Source organism: Nymphaea colorata, chromosome 14, assembly GCF_008831285.2.
Source record: "Nymphaea colorata isolate Beijing-Zhang1983 chromosome 14, ASM883128v2, whole genome shotgun sequence".
Taxonomy (NCBI): Eukaryota; Viridiplantae; Streptophyta; class Magnoliopsida; order Nymphaeales; family Nymphaeaceae; genus Nymphaea; species Nymphaea colorata.
The window spans coordinates 6336348-6363379 of record NC_045151.1 but is presented as its reverse complement, the minus strand read 5'-3'; the positions used below and the strand labels follow the sequence as shown (position 1 = coordinate 6363379).

At 38.1% G+C, this 27032-nt stretch overlaps 1 protein-coding gene across 3 annotated transcripts; it reads left to right on the top strand.

Moving 5' to 3' along the window:
* The first annotated feature begins 16930 nt into the window (after window positions 1–16930).
* On the top strand, window positions 16931–25682 carry LOC116267551 (LRR receptor-like serine/threonine-protein kinase GHR1). 3 transcript variants are annotated; one of them, XM_050075228.1, is made up of 5 exons: window positions 16931–17573; window positions 19325–19434; window positions 19811–21130; window positions 22755–24302; window positions 24903–25682. In XM_050075228.1, exons 3-5 carry the CDS (start codon window positions 20008–20010, stop codon window positions 25484–25486), a joined length of 3255 nt encoding a protein of 1084 aa, XP_049931185.1. In that variant the 5' UTR covers window positions 16931–17573; window positions 19325–19434; window positions 19811–20007; the 3' UTR covers window positions 25487–25682. The 3 variants fall into 3 exon arrangements, with proteins under 3 accessions (XP_049931185.1, XP_031505203.1, XP_031505201.1); XM_031649343.2 differs by having other exon boundaries at window positions 16931–17899; XM_031649341.2 differs by having other exon boundaries at window positions 16931–18050.
* Window positions 25683–27032: the final 1350 nt, after the last annotated feature.

The window sequence follows — 27032 nt, the reverse complement described above, 5'->3', positions numbered from 1 at the left end:
TGGAATGAATGAGCTGGATTAATAAAGATAGGTAAAATATATTATCACATTATTCAATTAAGCTTATAAATTGGATTGATCACTTGCTAACATAAGTGGGCTGTGTTGTTTAGGACAAGTTTGTATATTTGCAATGAATCTATGATTTTTTCATCTTCATGAAGAACACCAATGTCATTATCACTGAAAAAACCAGATGTCTTTGTCACAAGTGTATTAATTCAATTTGGTAGACAACGGATGATGTATTTGATCATGTGATGTGGCATGGTTTCCGTACAACTTATACATGATGGTATCATCACAAAGAGTTGAACTTACCTCCTAAAAAAATGTCAATGAAGATATGGAAGCATATGTAATGAAATGCATGAGTTAATAAGAGATGCATGTGAAAATATCAGTGTCAATGACTATGATTATTATGATGAGATGAGAAATGTTGAAGATGATTTAATATGATGAGGTATATGCAAGACTTGTGCATGATGCCAATATGGAATTATACCCTGGTTGTACTCACTGGTCAAAACTATCCTTTTTAGTCCAGTTGTTTCACTTCAAGTGCCTCAATAGTTTGAGCAACAAGGGATTTGAACAATTACTTGAATTATTATTTGAAGCATTTTCACAACCTATTCAACTATCTAAGACATACTATGAAACCGAAAGGTGATTTCAAACTTGGGACTGGACAATAAGAAAATCGATGTTTGCCCAAATAATTGCATGGTGTATTGAAAATAGTTCATACATAAGAAAAAGTGTGATTATTATGATTTGTCAACATGGAGGGAGAACGAGACTTCCACAACAAGTGTGACAAATTCTTCTAAAGCACACAAAGTCTCTGCTAACAAACTACAACACTTTCTACTTGTACCTAGGCTAAAAAGATTGTCCAAACAAAGTCAATATCTTCATAGTGTTGCTGAAAAGTATAACAAATTCATTATAAATGGATATAGACTTCATACAAAAAGTATAGAAGAACAAATGAACACAGAATAGTGGTGTGGTGGTAACTGCACAAACAACAGGTTTCTCAAGTGCTAGGGATCAAATCTAGTAGTTAGTAATGTTACTTACTATGGGTTCATCACTGCATGATTGAAGTTCAATATCATCCAACTTTAAAATTTGTATTGTTTAAATGTCAGTGATATGATGTGCTTAGCCCACATGAAAAAGGCATTAAAATAGACCGATCTGGTTTCACTCTTTTGAACTCTAAATATTTGTGCATGGCCGATAAACCATTTGTCTTTCCAAGTCAAGTGGAACAAGTATTTTATGTTGAGGATCATATTAAACCAGAATGGCAAGTTGTTCTTCAGATAACACCTCCTCATTTTTATGATGTACTACCAAAAAATGTTGAAGGTGAGAATGAAGAACATGAAGATATCAATAACATAGAGTTGAATTGCATCCAGCTTGATAGAGCAATGTTTTTTTTTTCAAATGATGAAGATCGAGAAGTATGTCTAGTTACAAATGATGTTAAAGGTGTGACAATTCATAATGTTGTAACTGACGTTCTGAAACAGTAGGGATAGTGGACACATTTAAAGATGGAACACGAGACGTAATAGCTATTCTTGCATCACATGGTATGACTATTCAATTATAGATGTTCTTACAGACTTGTATTGTTAATATGTTGTTATTTCTGGTTTATGTCCAATTCAATGCATTTAGTTACATCCAATTACATAGAAACTAATAAGATATGTTTAGTTCTGATTTAGTTCGACAAAAAATAAAAGATGATAATCTTCATCATCTAAAAGTGAAGGTCTCAACATAACTCGTAGGAAGTGAAGAGCATCATGGGCCTTAGCGACTATCAATCCGCCTGCAAGAGAAAAACATACAATTAGACATAATTCAACTTCAACCTATAGATGACGATGCACAAAAGCTTAACACATTTATTGGGATAGTAGGTTGAGATCCTCGGAAAACACCCTTGACCTACTTTGATTTCAGAAATATTGCTAACAAATACAAGAAAGGCTTATTGATTCTTGTGAAGGTAACGTCAGCTATGTATTAAGGTCTAATATTAGTTTGTTATGTGATGAAATTTCATATCTGTCAATTAAGTGTACATTTAATGCAAGAATATTACACCATCAATGACAAATTGAGAAGACGGGTTTTCGCTGTATATGCTAAGTTGTGCAGAAATTGGAGGTGTGAGCTTAGAGGCATTTGCAAGATGATCAACAATGTACATGACCAATTAGCAAATAGACCTAAGTACATCCCATTACAGGCCCTTATGGAACACTTTGATACTGAAAAATCAAACATATAGCTTCAAACATGTCAACTATCTTTGTACACAATAAATTATGATGTTACTTCGTGTATGTTGTTGCAAATTACAAGTAGTAAGCTACAAAAATATTAAGAATTGGTCCAAACAAACGTACATACATACCACATGAACCAAAACTTATACTCGCTTTTAAAAACGAAATAGTAAGTTGGAAGTAGTTGTCTAGGTTATTTTCTCTTACTCATATTACGTTGGCAGATAATGAGAAGTTGCATTTGCTTTTTATGAATTAGGTCCTAGGAGGCGGAACTGAGCCTTCAAGAGCTCAGTTCTAGGTGCAGACACGTATGTCACAAAATGAATTGTTTCGTAATTTTGAGACACAAGCAATTATTGTAAGAGCAATTTTATTATGTTTTTAATAAATTAACATGTTTATGTTTCTAATAATATCATTTTTTTAAGTCATCTATATAATTAGGTTTTTACTATGTGTAGGACAAGATTAAGGTAATACTTGTTCAAAAGCCAGATAGTCATATAGATCCACACTCAAGGATAGTTGTGTTGAGTCAAGACCTTGGTCTGGACAAATATGGACGTGTTCATAAATGTGGAATTGGTGTGAAAGCATTAGAAGCATTGGAAAGAATGCCTACTCATCATGAACTATTAGCAAACAATGCAACTTTAGAGGCAGAAGTCAATAAACAAAAAAGGAAACGTCGAATCTCTTCAAAAAGAGGCTGCCATGATCCCAGTTTTGGAAGAGAAAATAAAAAGACTTCTTGCTATAGAGGCCAGCATCGATTAGCTTTTCTCACTCAGAGGTGAAAGCCAGCAATTTCCTTCATAGGTAAGCATATCAACAAATCATTAATTATCAATATAGTTTATAATTTCACTTCAACATCTATATAACATACTATACATTGCTTATGTTTCAAAGGATCAATGGTGCAATTTACACCATTGAACTACCTTTGCAGTTTTCAGTTATGCTGGAGCATTGTGGTCCTACTGAGTTATTTACATATTGAAAACCGCATATATAACTGTTTTTTGAAAATGAACTTTACAATACCTTTTAAAGTATTGTTGTAAATATGGTAGAAACTTTTGTCAAGTTGATCATTTCCTATATTTTGTTCTTAAAAAATGTACATATGTAGACATTTGCACAGTTGAAATGATATGTGGCCTCATGCCTATTTTTTCTTCTGCTATTTTCAATATTTGAATTCATTGTTTAAAGTTTCAAATGGACAAGAAATGTAATTTAGAATAATCAACAAAGGTATACAATAGGTCCCAAATGTTGAAGATATTGTTGCTTTTGTTTTTCAAACTCATATGGCAAGTCAATGATTCACTGGATTTTTCCTTTTTGTAGCAATAGGTCCCAAATGTTGAAGGAAGCAAGAAAGATAATTGCCAGTTAACAAGGACTACCTATGGAAGATGATTTATAAACAAGGTTGTTTAGGTGCATATCAGCCAACACACCATATCAATGAGCAAACAGATATGGCACCAATAACAACATTGCCAATGCTGCAATAATCATCGTATTTTGGATATTATTCTTTACTTTACATCACACTTGTTTTTTGTACCTAATTTTCTTAATTTTGGTCAATGTTGAAGGTTCCATGCTAGAGAATATCCTGCATATGAAAAGAACATATTCTCATACCATATGGGATATTGTCTAATAGGTACTACTTTAGTTTTGTTTGGCTAGCCATGTTGACTTATTTTCTTTTGCTTCTTTTCCTTTACCCCTTCAGGATGTGATGTGAGATATGATAAGCCGATGAATTTTAGAAATATTTTGTGGTTGGCACCATTGCTTGGTGAAAGCAAATGTACTCCATGGGTTGCCCTAGGTGAATCTTGTCTTTCTGTGATTGGTTTATGCAAGTAACCACATCTACCTAGTTTACACATGGAAAAACCATTTGTTTTCTGATACTGCCTCATATGACTCTTTGTCAACTAGTTAAAGTGAATCGTTTTCAAAAAGGAAAAGGTTGCTGCCCTCTTTGTTCTTCCTAGAATAAATGAGAATGTGATATTGTCAACTTCACATTAAGATTGCAACCCAATGGCATTATGTTGAATGAAGATTAACTGAACTTTGCATAAGCAATGACCTAATTTTTTCATAATTTGATGCATATGTGAATGTCAATGTGGCACTTCTCTATGTGTAGGTGTCCTGGAGGTTATTGATGCTCACCCTAGAGGCATAATTAACAAACAACTTGTTCCTGATTATGTAAGTTATGTTAGAACTTAGAACCATCTATGAAAGTTAGTTTTTTTCTAACAGTTGAATTTCTCATGTCATATTTCAACATAAAGTAGATTAGATCAGCTATTTGCTTAACCATGAGAAAATATCTAGGTCAACCATGCTCTACTAAAATCACTTATAGGCCAGCTCAAATAAGAGTTGACCTAGTGTTTGTTGTTGGCTATATCTTCCATGCTATGGCACCTTGCCAGTGCCCGTGTGGGATGTTTTTCTTGGACAACCTTCTCTACGCTCCATGCAAGTTGACTAAATTTTCTGAGCCAGACATGGCTGAGTAGAGCTGCCTTAAATGTATGAGAGTTGGGAATCGTCTTGGAAAAGCATATGAAAAATATTAAAGAATAAAGCTGGCTGAACATTTCTTTCTTGGCTTTATGAGATTTTCAAATCATTTCACCAACTCTTACTATGCATAGAAAGTCAATTCCTTAGTCCTTCATTCAGCTATTTTTCTAACTTAAGAAACAAGGGACCATATATTTTGATCTGCAAATTGTTACTGAATTTTGCACAGGTTGACGAGAACAAGTTGATCATAACATTTGGACAAAATGCATAGTGAAGATGGTCATGTCAATTGAAAGCTGGTGTCTCACAGGGTGAAATTCGATCTAAAGCAGATGCAGCAAGAATAAAAGCTGTGTCAAGCAGTAGGTTAGCTGCTCAGAAATCTTCTATCATAGACTTGATTCCGGATCAATAGGTAGTAGCAGATCAGCAAACCATTCTCCAACAGAGCATGGATCCAATCTTGTTCATCTTCTAAGATTGTCAAACGGGATTCTATTGTACTCCATTTTAGTGTTTTGGGTATTTCAATTGTACTACATGTACAAAATATTATTAATATTATTTAAAAAATTTAATATCATCACTGGTATTAACTAAAGATGCATCAAAAGCCTTCATCTCTTGCACTTTTTGAAAAGACATCAGATTCAAGTAAATGACAGAGAGTTAGTGCCTGTGAACATGTTAGTACTGGCATTTAATAATATGCCATATATATTTGTGATGCTATTCTATGTCTCTAGTGCTAAAGAAGAGCCAGTAAGCAAAAATTTTTCTGGTGCTAAAGTAGTAGCAGTGTAGTTGTCAGCTCTGTCGCTAGCATTTTTCGCCATTGAAAATGGTAGTGGCGGTTACAGCTCTAGAGTGCTCATTGGTGCTGGAATAGTGTCAGTGATCATTTTCACTAGCGTTAAAATAATGCTAGAGCTGATCCCAATTGTTGTAGCGAGAGGTAGATCCACTAGAAAAGCTAACATACGACAACTAACCTATATTGGTAGTTAAACAAGATTGCATGCTAGACTAGATTATTTGATTACTTTATTAGCTTGTAAATCATGTTCAAATTGCTTTATGATTTGGAAGAAATGAGAGTTTGATCAAGAGACTAAGTTAAATGTATTGTTGCTACACAATTGTTTTAATAGTTGTATAAATTTATTTTGAAACAATTTATGGCAAAAAAAGATATTATGGAACTTTTGACATACATTATTATTCTCGAGGAAATTGGATTTATGGTTTGTTCTTAAAAAATTCCTCAAAGTAGACCCCATTTTGAAATTTGTGTAGGTCCTATTTTCTGATAGAAAGTGGAGGAAAATTTATTTCTCGAAATCTATAAGGGAAAAGTTAATGAGACCTATTGAGATTGAGAGCTAACATCTTCATGCATGCTCTCCCTAAAAATCTCAGTTATTGGTTTTCCCATTATTGTTTTATATGGTTTACAAAACGGACAAAATTTTATCCTACAAAATTCTACTCTACTTTGAATGTTGTTGGGTTGCTGAATTTTTAATAAATCATCATTTAGTCAAATCAAATTGAGTTTTCAGCATTTTCTTCTTACTAGATTTATGTTGCTAAAAAAAATACAAAGACAAAAATATTATGTTTGATTTTAAATTGGATTTCAAATAAATATTCAATTATACTAAACTTTTTCTAAGAAGGGTTCTGTCCAATTCGACCCTTGTTTAAGAAACGAATTTTGAAAAATCATTTTTAAGGGACTCTTCAATGAAAATTGAACATCTGTTCTGACATCTTAACAACACTCCACAAAATTTAACTCCTTTAATTCCCTTCCAGACATAGTGTTTAGACTTGTCTTCTAACTTAATTAAATCATGAACTTTTTCTGAGGCTCATATCTGAAAATGACTAAGTCTAAATTATGATCAAGGCTTGGTTAAATATATTTCTCCTTTTGAATGTTTTTTACTGGAAATGAATTGTGATTTACAAACATAGTATATGTAGAGGCCCAACAACTCACATGTTTCTTATAAAGAATGCTTGTGCGCAAAGATGTTTGAGCACATACATGGGTTTTTCACCATATTTCCATATTAAAAGAAATGAAAGAAAAGTTACATGAATTGTTTTTATTTTGAGAAAAACACTACTAATGCTTGTGTGTTATATAATTTATTAAAGTTGTATGATGACTGCTATTTGTTCACACACCTTAATGTTTTGAATACTTGGACAAAGGATTCTTCAGCCGACTTGGAGTGTAGGTGGTACAAATGTTTCGGGACCATTGCTATATATTTTGGAGAGCAGGGTATCTATTTTTGTTCCACCCAACCCAGATTCTTATGGGGACCGGACCTACCATGTGTCTTAGGTGGTATGGCCTTAAACTTCTCGAGTAAGTGGTGAGATCTCATAATGTTGTATGATAAAAGAAAATTTAACTATGTATACCTACGGGTATTGTTTGATTGGTTTGATTGTGCATACTTGCAATGTATTTTATAAAACTTATATATATATATATATGTATATATATATGTGTGTGTGTGTGTGTGTGTGTGTGTGTGTGTGTGTTTGCAAATTTTCCATTTATGTTACATTGTTTTACTATCCTATTGGTGGTTGTATTGGGGGAGCATCACGATTCCCACCTCATTCTTGTTATACTCAAGAAATAATGATATGGATCAGATCAAGAGCTGATCTAGGTCATCTCATCTATTGGACATTGGCTTCTAGAATCCTTTGCTTTCAATTGAATAAATTTCCACTGTGAAAAGAAAGACTCGGAAATGAAAAAAATTATAACACTCCAAACTCTTTTATTTTAAGAATTTCAAAAAAAATTGGGGTTACAATTTAGTATCAAAGCCATCCAATACAGAAGAATGATGCACAATATAGTCTACCTGCAATGGCCGAGAGGTAACATCTAATATTCTTATGCTTCGAAGTTCAAGTTCTTTTTATTTTTTTGATTAACAAACTAAATGGCACAAGAAAATGAGCAAACTAGCAATGGATTGTGTAAGGTGATCCTCAAGATAAAGAAATCAAAGCATACGGAACCACTTGTGATAGATAAAGAAGAACCAATCCTTGTCCCCAGTCGTAGACATTGTGAAAATCGACGAGCTTACCTTAAACATTTTACTGTGACAAACTTTGTCCCTCATCAACAATTACTAACTTCAGTAATGCTACATATTCCTCATTTTCTGTGTGGGCCTAATGAATAAGGTAATGCTCAAATTCAAAGACATGGACTTTAGTTCAATAGAATCAACTGGATCTACTCTATGCTCATTAGAAGCTGATGATGATACTTTTACTCAGTCTATCTATCCAAAGCCTATTGTTAAGGCCATAGTTGTACATGGGGTCCTAGTTTCTCTAACTTATCTAAATCTAGAGAAATAGAATCTTTTATATGATGAATGTATTGACTTAGTGTTTCTTAATGAATAAAGTTCGAGTATTTTTGTCATCTTTTTTTATGGATTATAAGTATCTAGTTTGATATTGACATAAGAAATTATTATGACAGATGACGCATATTGGTGAAAATGTTAATCTTAATATCTAAATGAAGGCCATGAAAATTGGCAAATCAATAGAATTTTATTATGCAAACTCTACATGCTATGGCAACATTTATGCAAAATATGATGAATGGACAGTTGAATCTTGGGCAATCGAATGGCCAAAGCAATCAAACCAACTAATCCAATCAAATTAGTAGAGAAAACCAGGTTGGTGGTGCAAGTGAAAAAGTTCATTGTAAAAGGTTTGTCAGAATGAACACACATAGATTCAAAAGAAAGTCGGACCCTGATGCAGCAGAAAGCTGAATTCAAGAGATGGAAAAAATAATTCAATTTCTAAGTGTTCTTGATGAGCAAAAAGTATATTTTGGTGCTTATATGCTGAAAAGTGATGCTGAACTTTGGTGGGAGACCTCGATGCAACTAAGATTTCAAAATACAGAAGTTATTTCATGGGAATACTTCTTAAAAGCATTTCATGACATCTATTTATTCCCTCATGTTCAAAGGTGCAAAATGCAAGAATTTCTGGATTTACAACAAAATGACTCTACACTTGACGAGTATATTAATTAATTTTGGAGCTTAGAAAGATATTGCCCAAACACCTACCAAACTAATGTATTAAGAGCCAATAAGTTTGTACGTGCAATTTGTGATGGATTGACAGGATGAGTAATTGGTAGTCGGCCTACTAATTTTGAGAAGGCTATTGAAATCGTTATCAAATTAGAAGAAAATTAGATGAGATCTCAAAAGAATTTCAAAGAAGTAACAAAAAGTGGCAATTTTAAACAGGATCGAACAAAGAAAAAATTTAAAGAGAAAAAGAACCAACCACCATTTAAGAAGCAAAAGACTCAAGACTCCTTCAAAATCTTGTGGTGAAGATTATTGAGAAACAAGGGCATGCTTGTATTGCAGTAAATCTTATGATGAAGATGAAATGAGAAAGAATATGCTAGTCCTTCACAACTTGAATCTTCACAAAAGAAAGTACAATGATGGGTTTATGCCACCATAGTAGAGTTAAAAGCTAATGACTTGGTGGAAGGTACACTTCTTATTACTAATAGTGGTCATACTAAGAGCTACAATGCTAAGGTTATGTCTAATTTATGAGCAACTCATTCTTTCTTTTCTATTGAACTTGTGGGGTTTTTTAATACAATGATAGTGTCATTAAAATATGAATTTGGGGTGACAAACTCTTGAGAAGACCGCACAGAATACATAACAACTTGTCCTGATAGAAATGACTGAGTATGTTGTAAAATTGGGCATGGATTGGTTGTATGCAAATTATGCATATATAGATTGTAGACAAAAAAAAAAGAGTTGTAGTTGCAATGCTTAGAGAACCGAAAAACATTTATCAAACTAGCCAACTTGGTGAAAGAACAAAGATCATATCAACACTTCATGCATCAAGGAGTCTGATGAAAGGGTGCCAAGCTTTTCTAGCTACAAAGATCATATCAACACTTCATACATCAAGGAGTCTGATGAAAAGGTGCCAAGCTTTTCTAGCTACAGTGGTCATGGAAAAGGTATATTCAAATTCTTTCGAGAATTTGCAGATGTATTTCCTCATGAATTGCTTGGGTTGCCATCGAAAATAGTAATTAACTTTACTATTGACCTTATACCTGGTACTACACCAATATTCAAGGCTCCATACTCTGCAGAATTATTGAAGCTAAAGAAACAACTTCAAGAATTTTTAGAGCAAGGTGATATAAAACCATGCGTATCACCATGTTGAGCACCAGTATTATATGTTAAAAATAAAGATGGATCAATGAGGCTTTATGTTGACTAGAGAATGCTCAATCAAATGACAGCAAAAAAATAACTATCCTTTACCCCAAATTGATAACTTATTTGATCAATTAAGAGAAGAAAATGTTTTTTTAATGATAGACTTACGATTGAGGTACCATTGGTTTTAGAACTTGTTATTGGATATTATGAATTCATAGTTATGCCATTTGGAATGACTAATGTTCCAACTACCTTTATAGATTTGATGAATTGCATATTCAAGGAACAACTAAACCAATTTGTGATTGTATTTATTGATGATACTTTAGTTGATTCTCATGATGCGAAGTAGCATCACAAACACCTTATAATAGTGTTAGAAATCTTAAAATAAAACCAACTTTATACTAAGTTTTCAAAATGCACATTTTGGTTAAAGGAGGTAGTATTCTTATGGCATGTTGTCTCTAATAAAGGTGTGGTAGTGGATCCAACTAAAGTTGAAATAGTTTGGTAATGACGGCAACCAAAGACTATTAGCAAGATTCAAAGTTTTCTTGGTTTAGCTAGGGGTGAACACGAGCCGAGTCGAGCCCGAGTTCACTAAGCTCGAGCTCGGCTCGGCTAATGAAACCTTGAGCTCGAGCTCGGCTCGAGCTCGAGAATAGCTCGACTAACGTAGTTCCAGCTCGACTCGACAGAATTTGTTGAGCTCGAGCTCGACTCGAAGGCTCGACAAACTCGTCTCTCTGTTTTGTGCTTCGCTTTGCTTGCTCAACCACTGCCGGTGTCACCTGCTTCTTGCCCACCCAAAACCCATGACAAGGGTTTCGAAAGCCCTCGGCCACCAAGCCAGGAACCCTCACCCAACACAAGGTTTTCATGTGAGGGTTTCTGAAACCCTCACCTGCCCAAGCGAGGGAGTGAGTGAACCGTTGCTTGGGCAAAACCTTTGCCTTTGCCCAGAATGTGAGGTCGGAGGGGGAGGCAAAAAGAGGGAGAGTGTGAGATCAGAGAGGGAGAAAGAAAAGGGGAGAGTAGAGGGAGAGGCTTGGCAAAACAAGAGAGAAGGGGAGAGTAGAGGGAGAGAGAGAGAGTACCTTAGCGTTATGCAGTAACCTTTGAAGGATAAAGAATCGGTGGCTGGTGGCGGTGGGATAACCAGTGAAGAGATAGAGAAAGATGGGAAAGTGACGTAGTATCGATGGAAGGAGAAGGCAAGAAAGAAAAAAAGAGGAAAGTGACGCATCGATGGAACTCGAGCTAACGAGCCTAGTTGTGTTAATCGAGCTTCGCTAAACAAACTCAAACTCGACTCAATAACTAAACGAGCTGAACCAGCAGCTCATTTTCGCCTGTCCGAGCTGAACCAACTATACTTTGCCTGTCTGTCCGAGCCGTCAACATGATCTGTTGCCTCAATAGAAATGACCATTCATTCAAGACAAATGCTACCATGTCGATGTTTACTAAAAATATTTAAACCTTCGCATAAACAAACTCTCTCTCGAAATAAGGCAAAAAAAACAAAAAAACGCTAGACACCATCACTGAAAAAATACGATGATACCAATTTCTTCAAAATTTTATCTAAGCCCTAGGGCAGGACACAGTAGCAGAGCCAGAAAAAACTAGTTAGAGATATGTGTATAAAAGTAAATATTAAATTTTTCAATGTAAAAATAAAGGAATTTTAAAGAGCTGGTTATCCACACCGGCCCACATGTGGCTATGCCACTGACCAGACTGGCCTGAATACAAACCAGCAGCGCACACCCAAGCCAACTAAAGCATCAATATTCCACCACGATTGCCAAAGAGAGAGAGTGTAGGTACAGCAGTTGCAGGCCTGTGTCGGCACCAGCAAGTTTGTCGATCGCTGGTCCAAGTCCAACCCTGCCATTTATTCTGTCGAACCGAGTCAATATGGCCCACCGTTGCTCTGGCGAACCCAGCCTTGCACTTGCACCCATGTTTACTCAAACCATTAAATGTTGAAAAGTGTATCGATCACGTACTTCTACATATAAAAAAAAAATGGAAGGTCATGCACTTTGACGATCGGCCAAAAGAGAAAGAGAGAGGAAGGGATGATATTACTAGTCTACACCAACATATAAAATAAAAAATTTACTCAAAAATATCAATATAAAAATATAAATTTTTTGAGGTTTTAGTGGGCAATTACCTAAAGAGAGAGAAAGGGGCCGGTATTGCAGCCCTAAGCCTACCACACACTCTTTTCAAATTCAAATGGAGAAGAATGAAGAAAGATTAGAGTTACCGAACAGGCAATTTGATACATTGAAAATATGGAATTGGAAAGAAGTTTTTAAAAACTTATTTCAGCAATTGAAGAAATGAAATCAAAATCTAGATTTTTAAAACCCCTTTGTGTTTGCTGGACTTGCGTTTATGTTTAAGGAAATAAATTTCTCAGCTGGATATGAATGAAAGATGAAAAACAAAATCGTTGGAGAAGAAGAAGCCTTACTTTTTCCTTCTGGAAATTTTTTTTTCCACACCCCTCAGCGTGGGACTAAATTTGTAGAAAGATGTTTCTGAAAACCGACCCAACAAAAAAAATTTTAAAAATTCGAATTTTATTTCCAGTGTTAGAAGATATTTCCGGCCTATCAAACATGCCTTAAAGGAGGGATGAAAGTGCAAGGGGGAGACAGAGAGAATGAGATAGAACCTCATGTAGGATGATGAAGCATAGGATGAATGAACGCTTGAGTGGAGAGGTCTAAGGAAACGCACTGATTTTTGTTCTTTCAAAATGCAAAAGCAAATTGTTCTTCGTCTTCTTTTATCTAACATTTAGTAGTAAACTTCAATTGTGAGTGTTACAGAAAATGCAGCACTCCAGCTGCAAAATGCCCTCTTAGTGAAGAAGATCAATTCATGCAAGTCTTAATGGAGTTTTAACACATAATCAGGCTTGGAACAATATTTACTCCTAAAATGCACACATTATCTAAGAATAATACTGCTCTTTATAAAGCCAGCCCAGTGCTGAGCTCTCACGGTCTCCACCATCATCCATTGAGCTAAATGCTGGATTCCATAAAGAGCTACCAACAATGGGCACCGGCTAATTAATGGCACTGAGTTGAAGGTCTAGGCATCATGTGAAGCGACAAGATTGAATGCTGCTCCATCTCAGTTCTGCACAAATTATACAGCATCCAGAGCTGGCCCCACAAACATATATATATAATGAAAAAAAATTGCATTCATTCGTATCTCCAGTAGGCATTTTCTTAACTGCAATTGTCCATGTCCATGGTTAAATGCAAATTGTCAAAAAAAAAAAGATCCACATTGCCCTCAATGTCGTTCTGTATTTTCTTCTTCTTTGTCAATCATATGGATTAAAAAGCATATTCTTCTTATTTTTTGTCAATTATATCAATTGAAAATCATATGTACGAAGTAAGGAGAAGAAAGCAGGTGTTAAGCGTGTAATTACTGCCCCTCATCACCGACATAAACCGTGCATTGGATGCGTGAAAGAGTAAAAAAAATCATTTAATTTTGCTTAGATGACAAACGATGCCTGTAAAATGCTTGTTTTTGCTATTTTTCCTTCTACTTTTAAACTTGCAGCTTGGTTCTTGCACTATACTTAAAAGAGGAAAATTGAAAACACTTGGCTACTTATATGGTCGTCGGATTGTTTTTCATATTTTATTTTTAAGTTATTAAAAACTGTTATAATTAGTACATTTTATCCTTTAACAACTATGGCCCAACAAGTGCATTTTGGCAAATGTTTTTTTTTTTTTTTTTTTGACGATTTTTAGTGAGAATAAAAAAAAAAAAAGGCCATCCAACTACAAACACTTTCTTTTAATTCCCCTGCTTAACAGCACTAAAGTCAAGCACCCTCTTGTAAAAATTTTTCTGTTTAAATAATAACACCAGGAGAGGACCGTGCCAGTAAAAATGTACGCGTCTTTTTCTATTTTAATTGTTCCATTTAAACGGCAGGGGGCTGTGACAGCTGAGTAATGAAAATTCACCCCGTAACTAATTAAATACTAGTGCCCCGAGAGTGAAGGACACCACGGAGCCACATGCCGTTGAGAGGTGGACGTGGGTAAAGGGAGAGAAGGAAAGGGAAAAAAAAAATAAAAAGAAAGCGATGGCTTCTTGGTGATTTTATTGAAAAGCAGGGTTTGGGTAAAGAGTGGGTGGGGAATCATTGCGTGGGGTGGGCCCAGTCAGGACCTGAAGAAGGGCACGAGGCGGGGGAAAGAGAGGATCGTTTCCCGGAGAGCCAGGAGGAAAGAGACGGTGGTGGGTCCCACTCCCTCCACGCCCAGCAGAGCCATGGACATGTGGGACGTCAAATTGTGGATGGCGTCCGCCGTGCAGTGCAGGGCAGGGCAGGGCAAGGCTGCAGGCTGTGGTCCCCACCCACATGCTACATTCCCAAGTTTTGAACGCAGAGTTGCCTCGACGACGACTGGGGAGGCACTGCCCTAATTACGGGATTTACCCCTGGTAAGTGTGGGAAGGACGAACGTAGCCTCTTTGACCTCTCCGGCCTTCTCAACGGGGTCCTGTCATCATGGATCGGGTCCTGCTCGATTTTAATAAAATAACCAAAGTTCTTATATTAAAAATAACAATAGTTAATACATTTTATAGGGTTCGAGCCGATTCAAAGTTGGACTCGGACCGATCTGAGCCCTTGTTTTTCACAGCCTCGTTTGGCTCGAACCGGGCTGAAGGCCCGAAAGTCCGACGGGCCCCACTCGGTGCCCAAGTTTACTTCATCCACCCTGTGATGTGATCAGAACTATCGGTACGTGTCATGATTTACTATAAGACAAGTTTATTAATATTTTAATATACGAGTTTTGGTGCTCAAAACTTTGGTTTCTAGCATTCAGTTTATGACGAGTTTGGTAACCGGAATGTTGCATCATTTATAACACTCACGCAACAAAGAGTGCAACATTCCTGTTTATGGCGCTACTACTTTAAACAAGAAAAGAAGAGTTCAAATCTTTGTTTAATTTGCGTTCCTTGTAGTCTGTAGAGCCACTCGATTTCTTTCTCCTCGCGACCAATGAATTTATGGCGTTTCTTTTTGTAGCAGTCAAGGCAAGCAAGTAAAAATGGAACGAAAATCCCATTTTTTGTATGACTGACGGAACTAGAGATATAAATGGATGGGGGACCTTCATAAATGTTAAGATCTTTAGTTAGATGGGATCAATATATAAATCCATTATTGCATCTTGGATTTCAGCAAAGATCTAAACTCCCTTACTTGAAGAACCCAACAAAAAAAATCTATAATGCATCTTTAGCCCAAAGTTTTTTACATATGCCATCATTGAAATTAAGTGCAACCCATTTCTGAGTGGTATGGATTTTTTGTTTTTTTTATTAACTATTATATGGTTTGAGAGAGTAGTATCATACCACCACCCAACACAACATAGGGCCAAAGCTCTCCATCCTCAGGGTTCAAGCATTCATTTGGTGCCTTGGGAAAAGTAGTTAGCACATTAGATATTTGAAACGGCTTACCCCCATCATCTCATCTCCTGTGAATATCATTAACTACTAGAAGGTTACCAACATTTGAGAGATGAAGCGGCCCGCTGGATTTTCATTAAAATGCTTGAGATCACCCTAAAGCAAACTAACCGATGCTCAGGTTATATGGACACGTAAGTCATTTATCATAATACTTGATGTTGGATAGGCAGTTTTACTTTTAACTTTTAAATTAAGCAAAAGTTAGGCATAAGCTTGGTTGATTGAAGAGTTTCTTATTATTTTATTCTCAGGCAAAACAACCCATAAAATTCTATCCTTATGCCTTTAAAGTATTGACTTGTTTTAAGACATTAACAGATTTGATATAGCATCATGTTTATCACGGATGAGTAACATAAGGTTACAAAATCAAACACCGTTAATGTGAACAGCCTTGCTGGGTTGACGTGGTTGGTTAAGCTCGTGATTTGATTTTTCGGGCCAACACCACATACATCTATCTAGAAAGGGAAAAAGTTTTAAAAAACACATTTATCTAGGGCTTGTTCTCTATATAAAGGGCATTTGATGTTTTAAATTTTAATCTTAAGGGGGTTCTCTATATAAATAAGATAAGAATGGACAAAGTACCAATACGTAAATAAGATAAAACTACTGCCCCACTAAATCACTAATGGAAAAAGCCCATCTAAGTCTAACTAAACTAAGTAGCTGATCTGGATTTGAGAATAGTTTTTTTCTTCATCTAATTTTAGAGTCCTTTGCTAATCCGGCAGTTTTTTTTTTCTTTAATAATAAATTTGACAGAATATTGTCCAAATGAAAACCGCTCTGCTGGTCCGGGCCTCAATTTGACAAAGAAATTCGAGTAATCGCATCTTATAAAGGAAACCGGTCCGGAAGTCGGCGTTAAAAAAGTCACTTCTATTTAAGTCCGACTCGATGGTAACTTTTGCTTTGACCGGAGGGAGGGAGGATGGCAGGAGCCAGCGGGGATTCGAGCTCAAGGGCGTTCTCGCCATTTCACTTTAGGACAGAGCAAAACGCGCCACGGGGCCTTTTTCCGTCAGTCGGGAAGGACAGTGGCAATATGGTGGTATCCTGTCAAAGCAGAGGGCCGTAAACGTAATCTTCTTAAGCACTCCACACCAAGACGCACTCGCCCGCGCTACGAAGAAAGGAAAGCGCGCGCCTGTTCTTTTGGCGGGGGAGGGAAAACACCCCGCTCACCAAATGTAACCGCAGCTTTAGCGAGAACGAAATTACCCGAATACCCTTCAATTTCCTCGAGCATCGCGCGAGACGCGGTAAGACAGGCGCGGTTGAGGAGCCCTAGGAAAAACCGTCTCGTTCTCCCCGCGCCCGTTCTATCCCGCCATTTCCCACAGACGCAGCTCCCTCTCTCTATCTCACTCAAGAAGAACGCTTCCCGGCGTTGCGGGCCGACAGACGAAGGGACCGAGATTTCTAGCTCTTCCTTTTTTCTGGTGATCTCCGGGATATATAGCCAGTCGTCTCCGGAGCGGACACTCCGAGACTCGCTGGTCAAGGCTTTGCTTCTCTTCTCACGAGTCGCGGCGTACCTGGTGGAGGAGTGAAGCTCGAAGAACCTTTCCCGCTCTAAGAATAAATTTCTGTCCCTCTAGCGTGGCCGTGATTCGGTCTAGACACAATATCTTATCTGGAGGAGAGAAGCTTAGGGGGACTGGTCGAATCTTCTTCTCCTGAACAATCGCCTTGCTTCGGCTAGACATCCTGTCTGGAGGAGAGACGCTGCCGTTCCTTTTCGAGTTTGGAGCTTTTAGCTGCAGAGCAAACTGAAGTGAAGTTCACTCCTAAAAGCTCGCTGAGTTTTGAGGTAGAGATAGTGTGCGGAGGGAGTAGCTGGTGATTTCCTTTAAGCGGATCGCTGTTTTGAGCTTGCAGTCGACCGTTTGACGACTGAAGATAGCGTTTCCCTGTGTTTATGATTAGTTCTTCTTAAGTCTTTTGGCGGCATTTGGAGCTTCGCGTGCATGCAATAACGCTTAGTGTCTGGATTTAGCGTTCTGTCGAAGTTGAACAGGGTTGGGCAGCCGAGCTTCTCGCGGCAAAGCCTCCATTTCTTTGCCGTAGAAGCTAGTCCGGCGCCGGCGGTGAAGTCTTGGACGAATTTCTTTGGAGACGGAGCTGCTTCTAGACAATGTAGGTTGAAATCAGAGCCGAAGTTTTTTGTTGAAGGGAGATCATTTTCTCTGCTTTTCTTCTGCTCTCTTGCATCTGCAAGATTGTTGTGTTCGTATGCTGCAGAGCCTCGGGCTTGCAGCCACAAAAGGCTTACATCTCCGGCAGAGCTGTAAGGATTTTTCCCTCTCTCATGCTTGTTTTAGTTACAAGCTATTTTTCCCTTCTGAAAAAGTCGCCGATTTGTTAGGCTGGAACTTCCACCGCATGACGGTTAGGTTGCCTCGGAGGCGGAGTTATTCTACCTAGCTTAGATCTCTCGTGCTGTAAGAAAAGTCGGCGGTTTTTCCAGCTAACCACTGAGGATGTGAATAGAATTGGACTTGTGGGGGGTCGCTGTTGCCTCAACTCGGTCAAAGGTTCCCACAATTTTTTTATCAGCCGTTGAAGAGTAGAAGGCGACTTTTCCCCTTTCCCAAAGTCGCTGCGTCAAAAATCCTCGATTTATAGATAATAAATCTTTGGTGCAAAGTAGAAGAAGCGTTGAAGCTTCATCTGATTTCACAGCTGAGGCTACTTCGGTCATGGCTGTTCTTTTTCGGGTTTTCATAGAGTTTCATCTTATCATACTTTTTGCCTTTTCCAAGTTGGATAAAATGCAAGTTTTAAAGGATTGTTGTTGCCAATGGTTGGCTGCTGCAACAGATTCGTAAAGTACCAAATGTAGCTGGACATTAGGCCTGAAAGTGGATGCGGAAAAGGCAATAAAACAGTTTTCTACTGTCTAAAAGTAATCAATAAGTAAATTAGTATGTCTAAAAAAGGAATTTGTATATAGTAAATTAGTAAATGTTCTGAGATGTATTGTTACGGCAGAATTGATCATTGTAAATGTCCTCTTCTTCTTCTTTTTCATCAATGTCTGTATCGTTCTCTTTTCCTCAGGCAGGCGTTGTTCTGTCTATGGAGGCTAATGAAAGTGCGTAGTAGATAAGGGGCGATTTTAGAAGTTGGGATACGGTAAAAAGAAGAAGATGGTTACTCCATCCATTCATACGGTTTGCATTTGCCTCGGGGGGTTGGGGGGGGGGTGTGGTGGTGGGGAAGATGAAGAGGGAGGATTACACAGATAAATGAATGAAAACGAGAAACTCGTGGTGGTTCATCCTTTATTAATAGCTGAAGAAGTAAAGCGGGAAGTTAAAAGTTTTCAATGTTCGTCTTTTCTTAAAGCATCTGAGAGTAGATGTTCAGTATTTGGGAAGCCCTTAGGTGGTTGTCTTTTTGTGAAGAAGAGATGAGAATATTGACATTTTATTATTTGAATTTTGTGTATATTCCTCTGTCGCTTTTGTCTTTTGCCGAAGTTGGTAACGAAATGTAGCAACTGAAATATCGACAGTCTAGTCTTTGAAAATTATGTGGATGCGTTCTGTTCTTCTGCAGAATTGCCCCAGAAGGGTGGTGGAAAGCGTTCCTGGTCGATGCTTTTCATTTATTTGGAGCTGCTATGGCCTGGCCGCACTTGTAGACGCACACCATAGAAGACTGCAAAGGTTTTCATTTTGCTTCACTTTTGCATTTTCGAAAGCTTAGTAGTGCCGCTCATTGGTAGATATCGTTGGTAGTCAATTTCTTCCTCTCCTTTCTGAGAACCTCATCCTCGGGTGGGCCTGTTGGAAATGTGACTTCTTTTCTGGAGCTAGAGGATTATCTTCTAGCATTTTTGCTTTATTATTGTCTTGTTTGCAGTTGAAAGCTGACAACCACACTTCCCGGTTGTGGATGTTGCGGCCAGCTGTCACATCTAAAATTATCATACTGTTGTTTAGAACAACATGATCCATGAGCCTTCTGATTTAGAGAATGGACATTTTCTTTCAAGAAGTTTTTTTGGGTTAATGATGACTCAGAACCTTCAACTGTTGATAGGAAGTGAAGATATTCTTATATTTGGACTAGCTGCAAGCCTGCAAGTTTCCAAGTTTGAAGAATGACACTGAACTGATATTATGGGATGCTTCATTCTTCTGAAGTGGGTCTTCTTGGTTGACATCTAGTGCTGTTTCTCCTGGATTGATTGGGATATAGCTCTTGGAAGTTACTCAGCTGTTCTACTGTGCCATCGGATGTGGTTGAGCTCAACAAGTCAGTTTCAGTGTTGCATACCTTGTGCAGCTTCTCCACCTACCATGAGGATTATTTTGCTGGTTCTGTTGTTTGTTCCTTACCTTTCAACTTTGGCCCAACTTCCGTCACAAGACATTCTCTCGCTCCTCCAATTTAAAAAGGAAATAAAGATTGATCCATCTGGCTCCATCTTCAACTCATGGAATGAGGAGTCTATTGATTTTAATGGATGTCCTTCTTCCTGGTACGGCATTATCTGCAGTGGCAACAGCGTTGCAGGCATTGTACTCAACAATTTGAACTTATCTGCTAATTCTGATTTGAGTGTATTTGCAAATCTTACAATGTTGATAACTTTGTCTCTCTCCAACAACTCTATTAGTGGACAACTCTCCTCAAGCATTGGAAGCCTCCGCAAGCTCCAATACCTAGATGTCTCAAACAATCTCTTTTCAGGGTCCTTGCCTTCAGAAATTGGGCACTTGCATAGCCTAAAGAACCTTTCTTTGTCTGGGAATGCTTTCTCTGGTCCAATTCCTGGCTCACTTGGTGGTTTGACATCTATTCAGTCTATAGATTTGAGTAGTAACTCTTTTTCTGGTGCACTCACTATGAGCCCAACTAAGTTGATTCAGTTGGTCTCTCTGGATCTTTCATGTAACAATCTTACTGGGAACATTCCTGCCGGCTTAATTCGCCTTCAGAATTTAAAAATGGTTGACTTCCATCAAAACCAGTTCAGCAATGTGATCACTGAAGGATTTTTTCTCCTGTCAACTGCTACATATATTGACCTCAGTGACAATTTGCTTTCAAGATCAAGCTCCAGTAAAGGATTTCTGTCAGGTTTATCAGGTTCTCTTCAGTATTTGAACCTCAGCAAGAACAAGATAACTGGGTCATTGATAGAGCCTGGTGATCTGCCGCTTATGGGTGAACTGAAGGTTTTGGATCTGAGCCATAATCAGTTGTCTGGAGAGCTTCCAGCATTTCAATTTGCATATGCACTTGAGGTGCTGCGACTTCGAGGCAATGGGTTTTCTGGATCTTTACCAAGTGGGCTTATCAAAGGTGATTCTTTGGTGTTGACAGAGCTGGATCTAAGCAGCAATAATCTTTCAGGTACTTTTTCTGTTACTTTACATCTAGACTTTTCTGCAGTGAAAGGGTCCAGCTTCCTTATTGCATATTTTTTCTAACTGATAACACATTTAGTATTTGATTGTTCTCTCCATTGTTGATTGGATGTAAATATGGACTTAAAAGCCTTGATTCCAGATGGTCTAGAAAGGAACCTGCAAGGACCAGACAACTCAATGGCCTGCTTCCTGAGGGGAAACCCTGGGGTGAGCCCTGAGTTCCATGCTTTACAGGGACACCATTGCAAAGTGGCTGAGTGGAACTTGTTTTAAGGTTTACAAGTAACACCCTTCACATTTCTGCTCTTACCACTTGCCACCTGTTCTCATTTGTCTGGTACTGGAGATAGAATGGAAATTAAGAAAGTGCAGTACAGATTATTTCCATTAGGGTGTGCATTTTGCGTGCCTACTACTGCTGCGGTGGTGATCTTCAAAAGAAAGTATCAGTTAGAGAGCACAGAGTCAAAGACAAACACGAGGGAAATGTTGAAGTTTAGTGTTCATGTTTTTCCCCCTTCTTTCTTCACCAGCTAAGCTAGGGAAGCTTTTCGTTCCTACATTCCCTTTCTTGTGGGTACTTTCTTTTTTCTTTAAATGGAAGTTAGAAAGATCCCACATAGCAGCTGGCTACATAACAAAATCATGCTAAGTTCAAGGCTTTTCATTTATCCACTTGGTTAAAAATGCACATCTGAAGATTCTGACCACTTTTTGATGATAAATGGTAGAAACTACTTATTGTTAACAATTTGACATTTTACCTTTAGAAAAAATTACCTATTGTGCCATTATTGAAGGATAGATGGGCTTCATTTATGTTGCCAAAACAATGGCATCGTGCCAGCACACCAGTATCTTTTATCACTAGTACACTCTCAGTCTCTTGATTACTCATAACCCACCTTAGCCCTCATATTGCCAATATTAGTGGTGAATGATAAACAACAGTAGTAGGGAGGAAAAAAACAAGTTTAAGGCACTTGTTCAGTTATGTGCACACACACACACACACACACACACACAGAGAGAGAGAGAGAGAGAGAGAGAGAGAGAGAGAGAGAGAGCATTTTTTATTGCTGTACCCTTTGAATGAACTAATCGCTACTTGTCTTTCTTTAACACTAGACCTGACCTGAGGGGCATATTTTTATATCACCAATCATTAGGTCATTATTTATAGTTTTTTTTTATTTTTCTTGTTATATGCTTCCTTTTGCTTAAAGTTTTGAAGGGAAAAAAATGTTTTAAACATTATCTTTGATGAACATGAGGACTTTTTTTCCATCTGTGTTTCTTTAGCAATCCTGGTTGTCTATATTCTGTTTGATATATTAGAAGTTGGAACATTATGTGCCTTTTCACTTATAATTTATTTGCTATAATGAAGGACTATAGAGGTGTATTATGGTTGTCTCAGTTCATTACATTTCAGTTTGTATTTTTTTTCCTGTTACTGGTTTTTGTTTCTTAATCATGGAGACCTTTGTTCATTTCCAGCATGACATATTTTTGCTATTACTTGCATGATCTGTTAGTAACTTGCCTTGATATTATATTCTTCCTCATTGATTCACCATTAGTACTCGTATATTTTTGTGTTTTAGGCCCAATCAGCATGATCACTTCAACAACATTACAGATTCTTAACCTATCATCAAATGCCATTTCTGGTGAACTTCCACTGCTGACTGGGATCTGCACCATTTTGGATCTGTCAAACAATCAGTTCACTGGAAACTTATCTGTCATAGCAAAATGGGGAAACAATCTTGAATTTGTTGATCTGAGTGAGAACAAGCTCTCTGGACCCTTCCCTGAGTTAACTTCTCAATTCTTGAGGCTGAATTACCTAAATGTTTCGCATAATCTGTTGATTGGATCACTTCCATCTGTTCTTTCTGAGTATCCTAAGCTCAGTATTCTAGACCTGAGTGATAACCGGTTTGATGGGCCAGTTCTTTATGACTTGTTGTCATCACCTACGCTGCAAGAGATTCATCTTCACAACAATTTATTCATTGGAGGTATTCCCTTCACATCCTCATCAATGAACAATACTCACCTTCAAGTCCTTGACTTGTCTATGAATCGTCTAAGTGGTGCCCTTCCTTTGGAAATTGATGTTCTAACAAATTTGAAAGAACTCAACATCGCTGGAAACACATTTTCTGGAAATTTGCCTGCTTCTGTAACTAAACTTTCTTCACTTGTTTCTCTTGATATGTCTTCTAACCAATTTACTGGCCCCTTGCCGGATTCATTTCCACAGACGCTCCAAAGCTTCAATGTTTCTTATAATGACTTCACAGGGGTTGTTCCAGTGAACCTCAGGAAATTTCCTGATTCTTCATTTCACCCTGGCAATGAAAATCTTGAGCTGCCTTATTCCTCATCTGGCCCTAATCCAAACCCTGGCAGGAGGGGCCACCATAAACAAATTAATGCTCTTACTAAAGCTGTGGTTATCATAGCGTGTGTGGTTGCATTCACCATTATAGTCCTTCTGGCAATTGTCATACATTATAAAAGGATCTCAAAGACAAGGCATACTGCAGAAGGCAGCAAAGTTCTTCGGTCTTCAGCTGTTTCAGGTCCTGCTTCTTTGGTTGTATCTGCTGATGAACTTGTTGCATCTAGAAGCAGAAAGGGTTCACCTCCTCCTGGTATCTTGAGCCCTGATGAGAAAAAATCTGCTGCCAGTGGTGGTGACATTGTAGGTTTTTATTCACCTTCAAAGAACAGTCAATTCTCTTGGTCACCAGGTTCAGGTGGTTCCTCCACTCCAGAACATTTGGGGAAGTTGAAAGTGCATTCCCCTGATAGACTTGCTGGAGAACTATATTTTTTGGATGATTCATTGACCTTTACACCTGAAGAGTTGTCAAGGGCACCAGCAGAAGTACTGGGGAGAAGCAGCCATGGAACATCTTATAGAGCTGCTTTGGACAATGGAGTGTTCTTAACTGTTAAGTGGTTGAGAGAAGGGGTTGCAAAACCAAGGAAGGAGTTTGCAAAAGAGGCAAAGAAGTTCAGTAATATTAGGCATCCTAATGTTGTGGGATTAAGAGGGTACTATTGGGGTCCCAGTCAGCATGAGAAGCTTATTCTTTCTGACTATGTTGTTCCTGGAAGCCTTGCAAGCTTTCTGTATGGTGAGCACAAATATTTCCCAAGGCCTTTTGGTGTTATAAAGAGCAACTTGCAGAATGTTCTTTTGCATTTTCTTCCATCTTAATAAATGTGGTTTGGTCTGTTCATGGTTTAGTTTGAGATTGTAGATTCTACCATCTTTCTATGGCATTCCAATATGGCCTGCCGTGCAGATAAGTTTTTACCTAATGTGCCTGTTTAGTCAATATCTGCAATGGGCATTGTTCTATTTGCTTTTAGTAGGATGGTTGTGGAAGGGATGTGCATGACCTGTATTTTTGAAGCGGTGGAGTTTCATACAAATACTCCCATACATGCCTCAGAAATCTGAACCTTGCTAGCATGGCATCCTTACTACTGCAAGAAACGTACCACATTCAGTGTGGGGATGATCCATACCTCTTCATACACAACTCACTGCAAATTGTGTCTGATTTCCAGCTTTCAAATAACCTATTATATATACTCCGTTTATGAACTGATATAGACCATATTAGTCATGGCATGATGACTACTCCAGTACACTGCTGCATGTGACTGCATTTTTGACCTTGTGGCTTCCTTTTGCCTAGATACTAACATCTTCTTTTCTTGTTGTTTAGACCGGCCAACTCGAAAAGGCCCCCCATTAACTTGGAACCAGCGGCTGAAAGTAGCTGTGGACGTAGCTCGTGGCTTGAATTACCTACATTTTGATCGCGCACTTCCACATGGCAACCTTAAGTCAACCAACATTTTGTTAGAAGGGCCAGATCTGAATGCACGAGTTGCTGATTATTGTCTCCATCGCCTTATGACCCAGTCTGGCACTGCTGAACAAATACTGGATGCTGGAGTCCTTGGATATCGAGCTCCAGAGTTGGCAGCTGCCAAGAAGCCAGTGCCTTCATTCAAATCAGATGTTTACTCCTTTGGGGTGTTGCTTTTGGAGCTTCTAACAGGAAGATGTGCTGGGGATGTGGTCTCCAGTGACCAAGGTGGGGTGGATCTCACTGACTGGGTTCGGTCTCGAGCAGAAAACGAACGTTTCACAGAGTGTTTTGACCCTGCAATTGTCACTGAAAGTGGGAACTCAGCTGCTGGAAAAGGTATGCAGGAAATGTTGGGAATAGCATTGAGATGCATCCGTCCAGTGTCTGAAAGACCGGGAATTAAATCTGTTTACGAGGATCTTTCCTCCATCTAGATGAGCATCTTTATGAACATGTGTAGTGTGTAGTTTAGTTCAATCTTTCTGTAAGTTTAATTTGTCTGCAGTTATCGTCATTGATGGTTGTGAAGCAAAGATCAATGGGCCTCCTGAGAATTAGACAGCATCGATGTTTTAAGATTGTGAATATGGTGAAAAGAATATGGAATATGGGAGGCCAGTTTTTGTTCAATATCACGATTGAAACTAGGCATGGAATCAGGTGAAGTTTGATTCACCGATCTTTCTGCTAATCTATTTAACAGGAAATGAGAATGTGTGGGCGTCACAGCCCGAAATGTTCTGAAATTTTAAAAAAGTAATCCAGTTATTGCTTGAAATCCTTTTAGAAAGGAAATGCTTTCCGACAGCCCGTATTTTTTTCCTACTTTGGTGAGATTGGCAACTAAATCTATATAATCTTTATACAGGTCAAACTGCTGGTTTGGACTGTCTTGAAAAAGGTTTTACACGTTTTGTGAAACCCTCCTCTTGAGCAACTGGGCAATTGTGGTTTGTATCCTGTTAGTTTCAGGTGAAAATTTTAACTTGTTTCAGCCAGTTGATGGTACTCAAGGTGTTATAAGCCACTATTGGGCTTCATTGACGCCCTTCACGTCACTCCTTGTCTCTGTTCTTATGTTGGCAGCCAAAAGAGTGATCCCAGTGGGGATATTCATGTTCCCTTTTGTTTTTACTATTTTGTTCCCTGGAGATGAGACAACCGAGAGTAAATAAGGAGCGACCAGAGATTTACAACAGCGATAAACATCCTGAGTTCTACATCTGCTAGCGCCAGAGATCCTATCCTTTAGTGCCGGCAGTTTGTTTTTAAATGCCTGACCTATTCTCAACCTTGACGGTCATCTTTTCGCTGGAGATGGAGAAGTGCCTCTTCTTTGAGCAGTTTTATTTTCAAGGATTTATCCTAGGCTGAGATGGAGATGAAATTAATGAGAAGTGGAGTAGATGGTGAATACCTCGACATTCTCCATTTGTGGTTGAAGATGTTTCTACTCAAATTCATGCTTCTGAATTCGTTCCCACTCATTTCTAGGTACCGGGCACACCCGAGACTCACCACCATTCTCATCCTCCTTTTCATCGTTCCCCGTGGCTGAGGAGTTCTAGATTGGACACATTTCCTTTCATCCGTTTAGGGACATAAAGATGTAAATAGGTCAGGTTCAAATAAGGCTTGATGACTAGGTTTACATGCATTAACCTAACTCAGAGAAGTTAGGTTTCTGATAGATCTATATGGAGCTATGCTGCAAATGAGTTTTTATTACATGCTAAAAGAACCGTTAGATGCAGGCATGAAATTTTCGTGCTTCACTTGGACACTGATACAAATACTAACATTTCTTATGCCTTTTAATTTACAAAACGAAGGCGTCCCTTCCTTTTTTCATCAAATAATGAAAAAAAAAACAGGGACTGAGCTACTACCGTTCCCTCACACTATTTCTGCCGTGTTTAACATTCATATAAAGTGTCTGACACGAGAAGCAACTCGTATTGGTGTCCATGAAACATTGCC

Excerpts from the sequence above, each read along its gene's own strand:
- LOC116267551 (XM_050075228.1), top strand. The coding sequence starts at position 20,008 with ATGTGGTTGAGCTCAACAAGTCAGTTTCAGTGTTGCATACCTTGTGCA. Across the intron at positions 21,131-22,754 it reads AAGCAGCAATAATCTTTCAG|GCCCAATCAGCATGATCACT; the intron begins GTACTTTTTCTG and ends TTTGTGTTTTAG. Across the intron at positions 24,303-24,902 it reads CCTTGCAAGCTTTCTGTATG|ACCGGCCAACTCGAAAAGGC; the intron begins GTGAGCACAAAT and ends CTTGTTGTTTAG.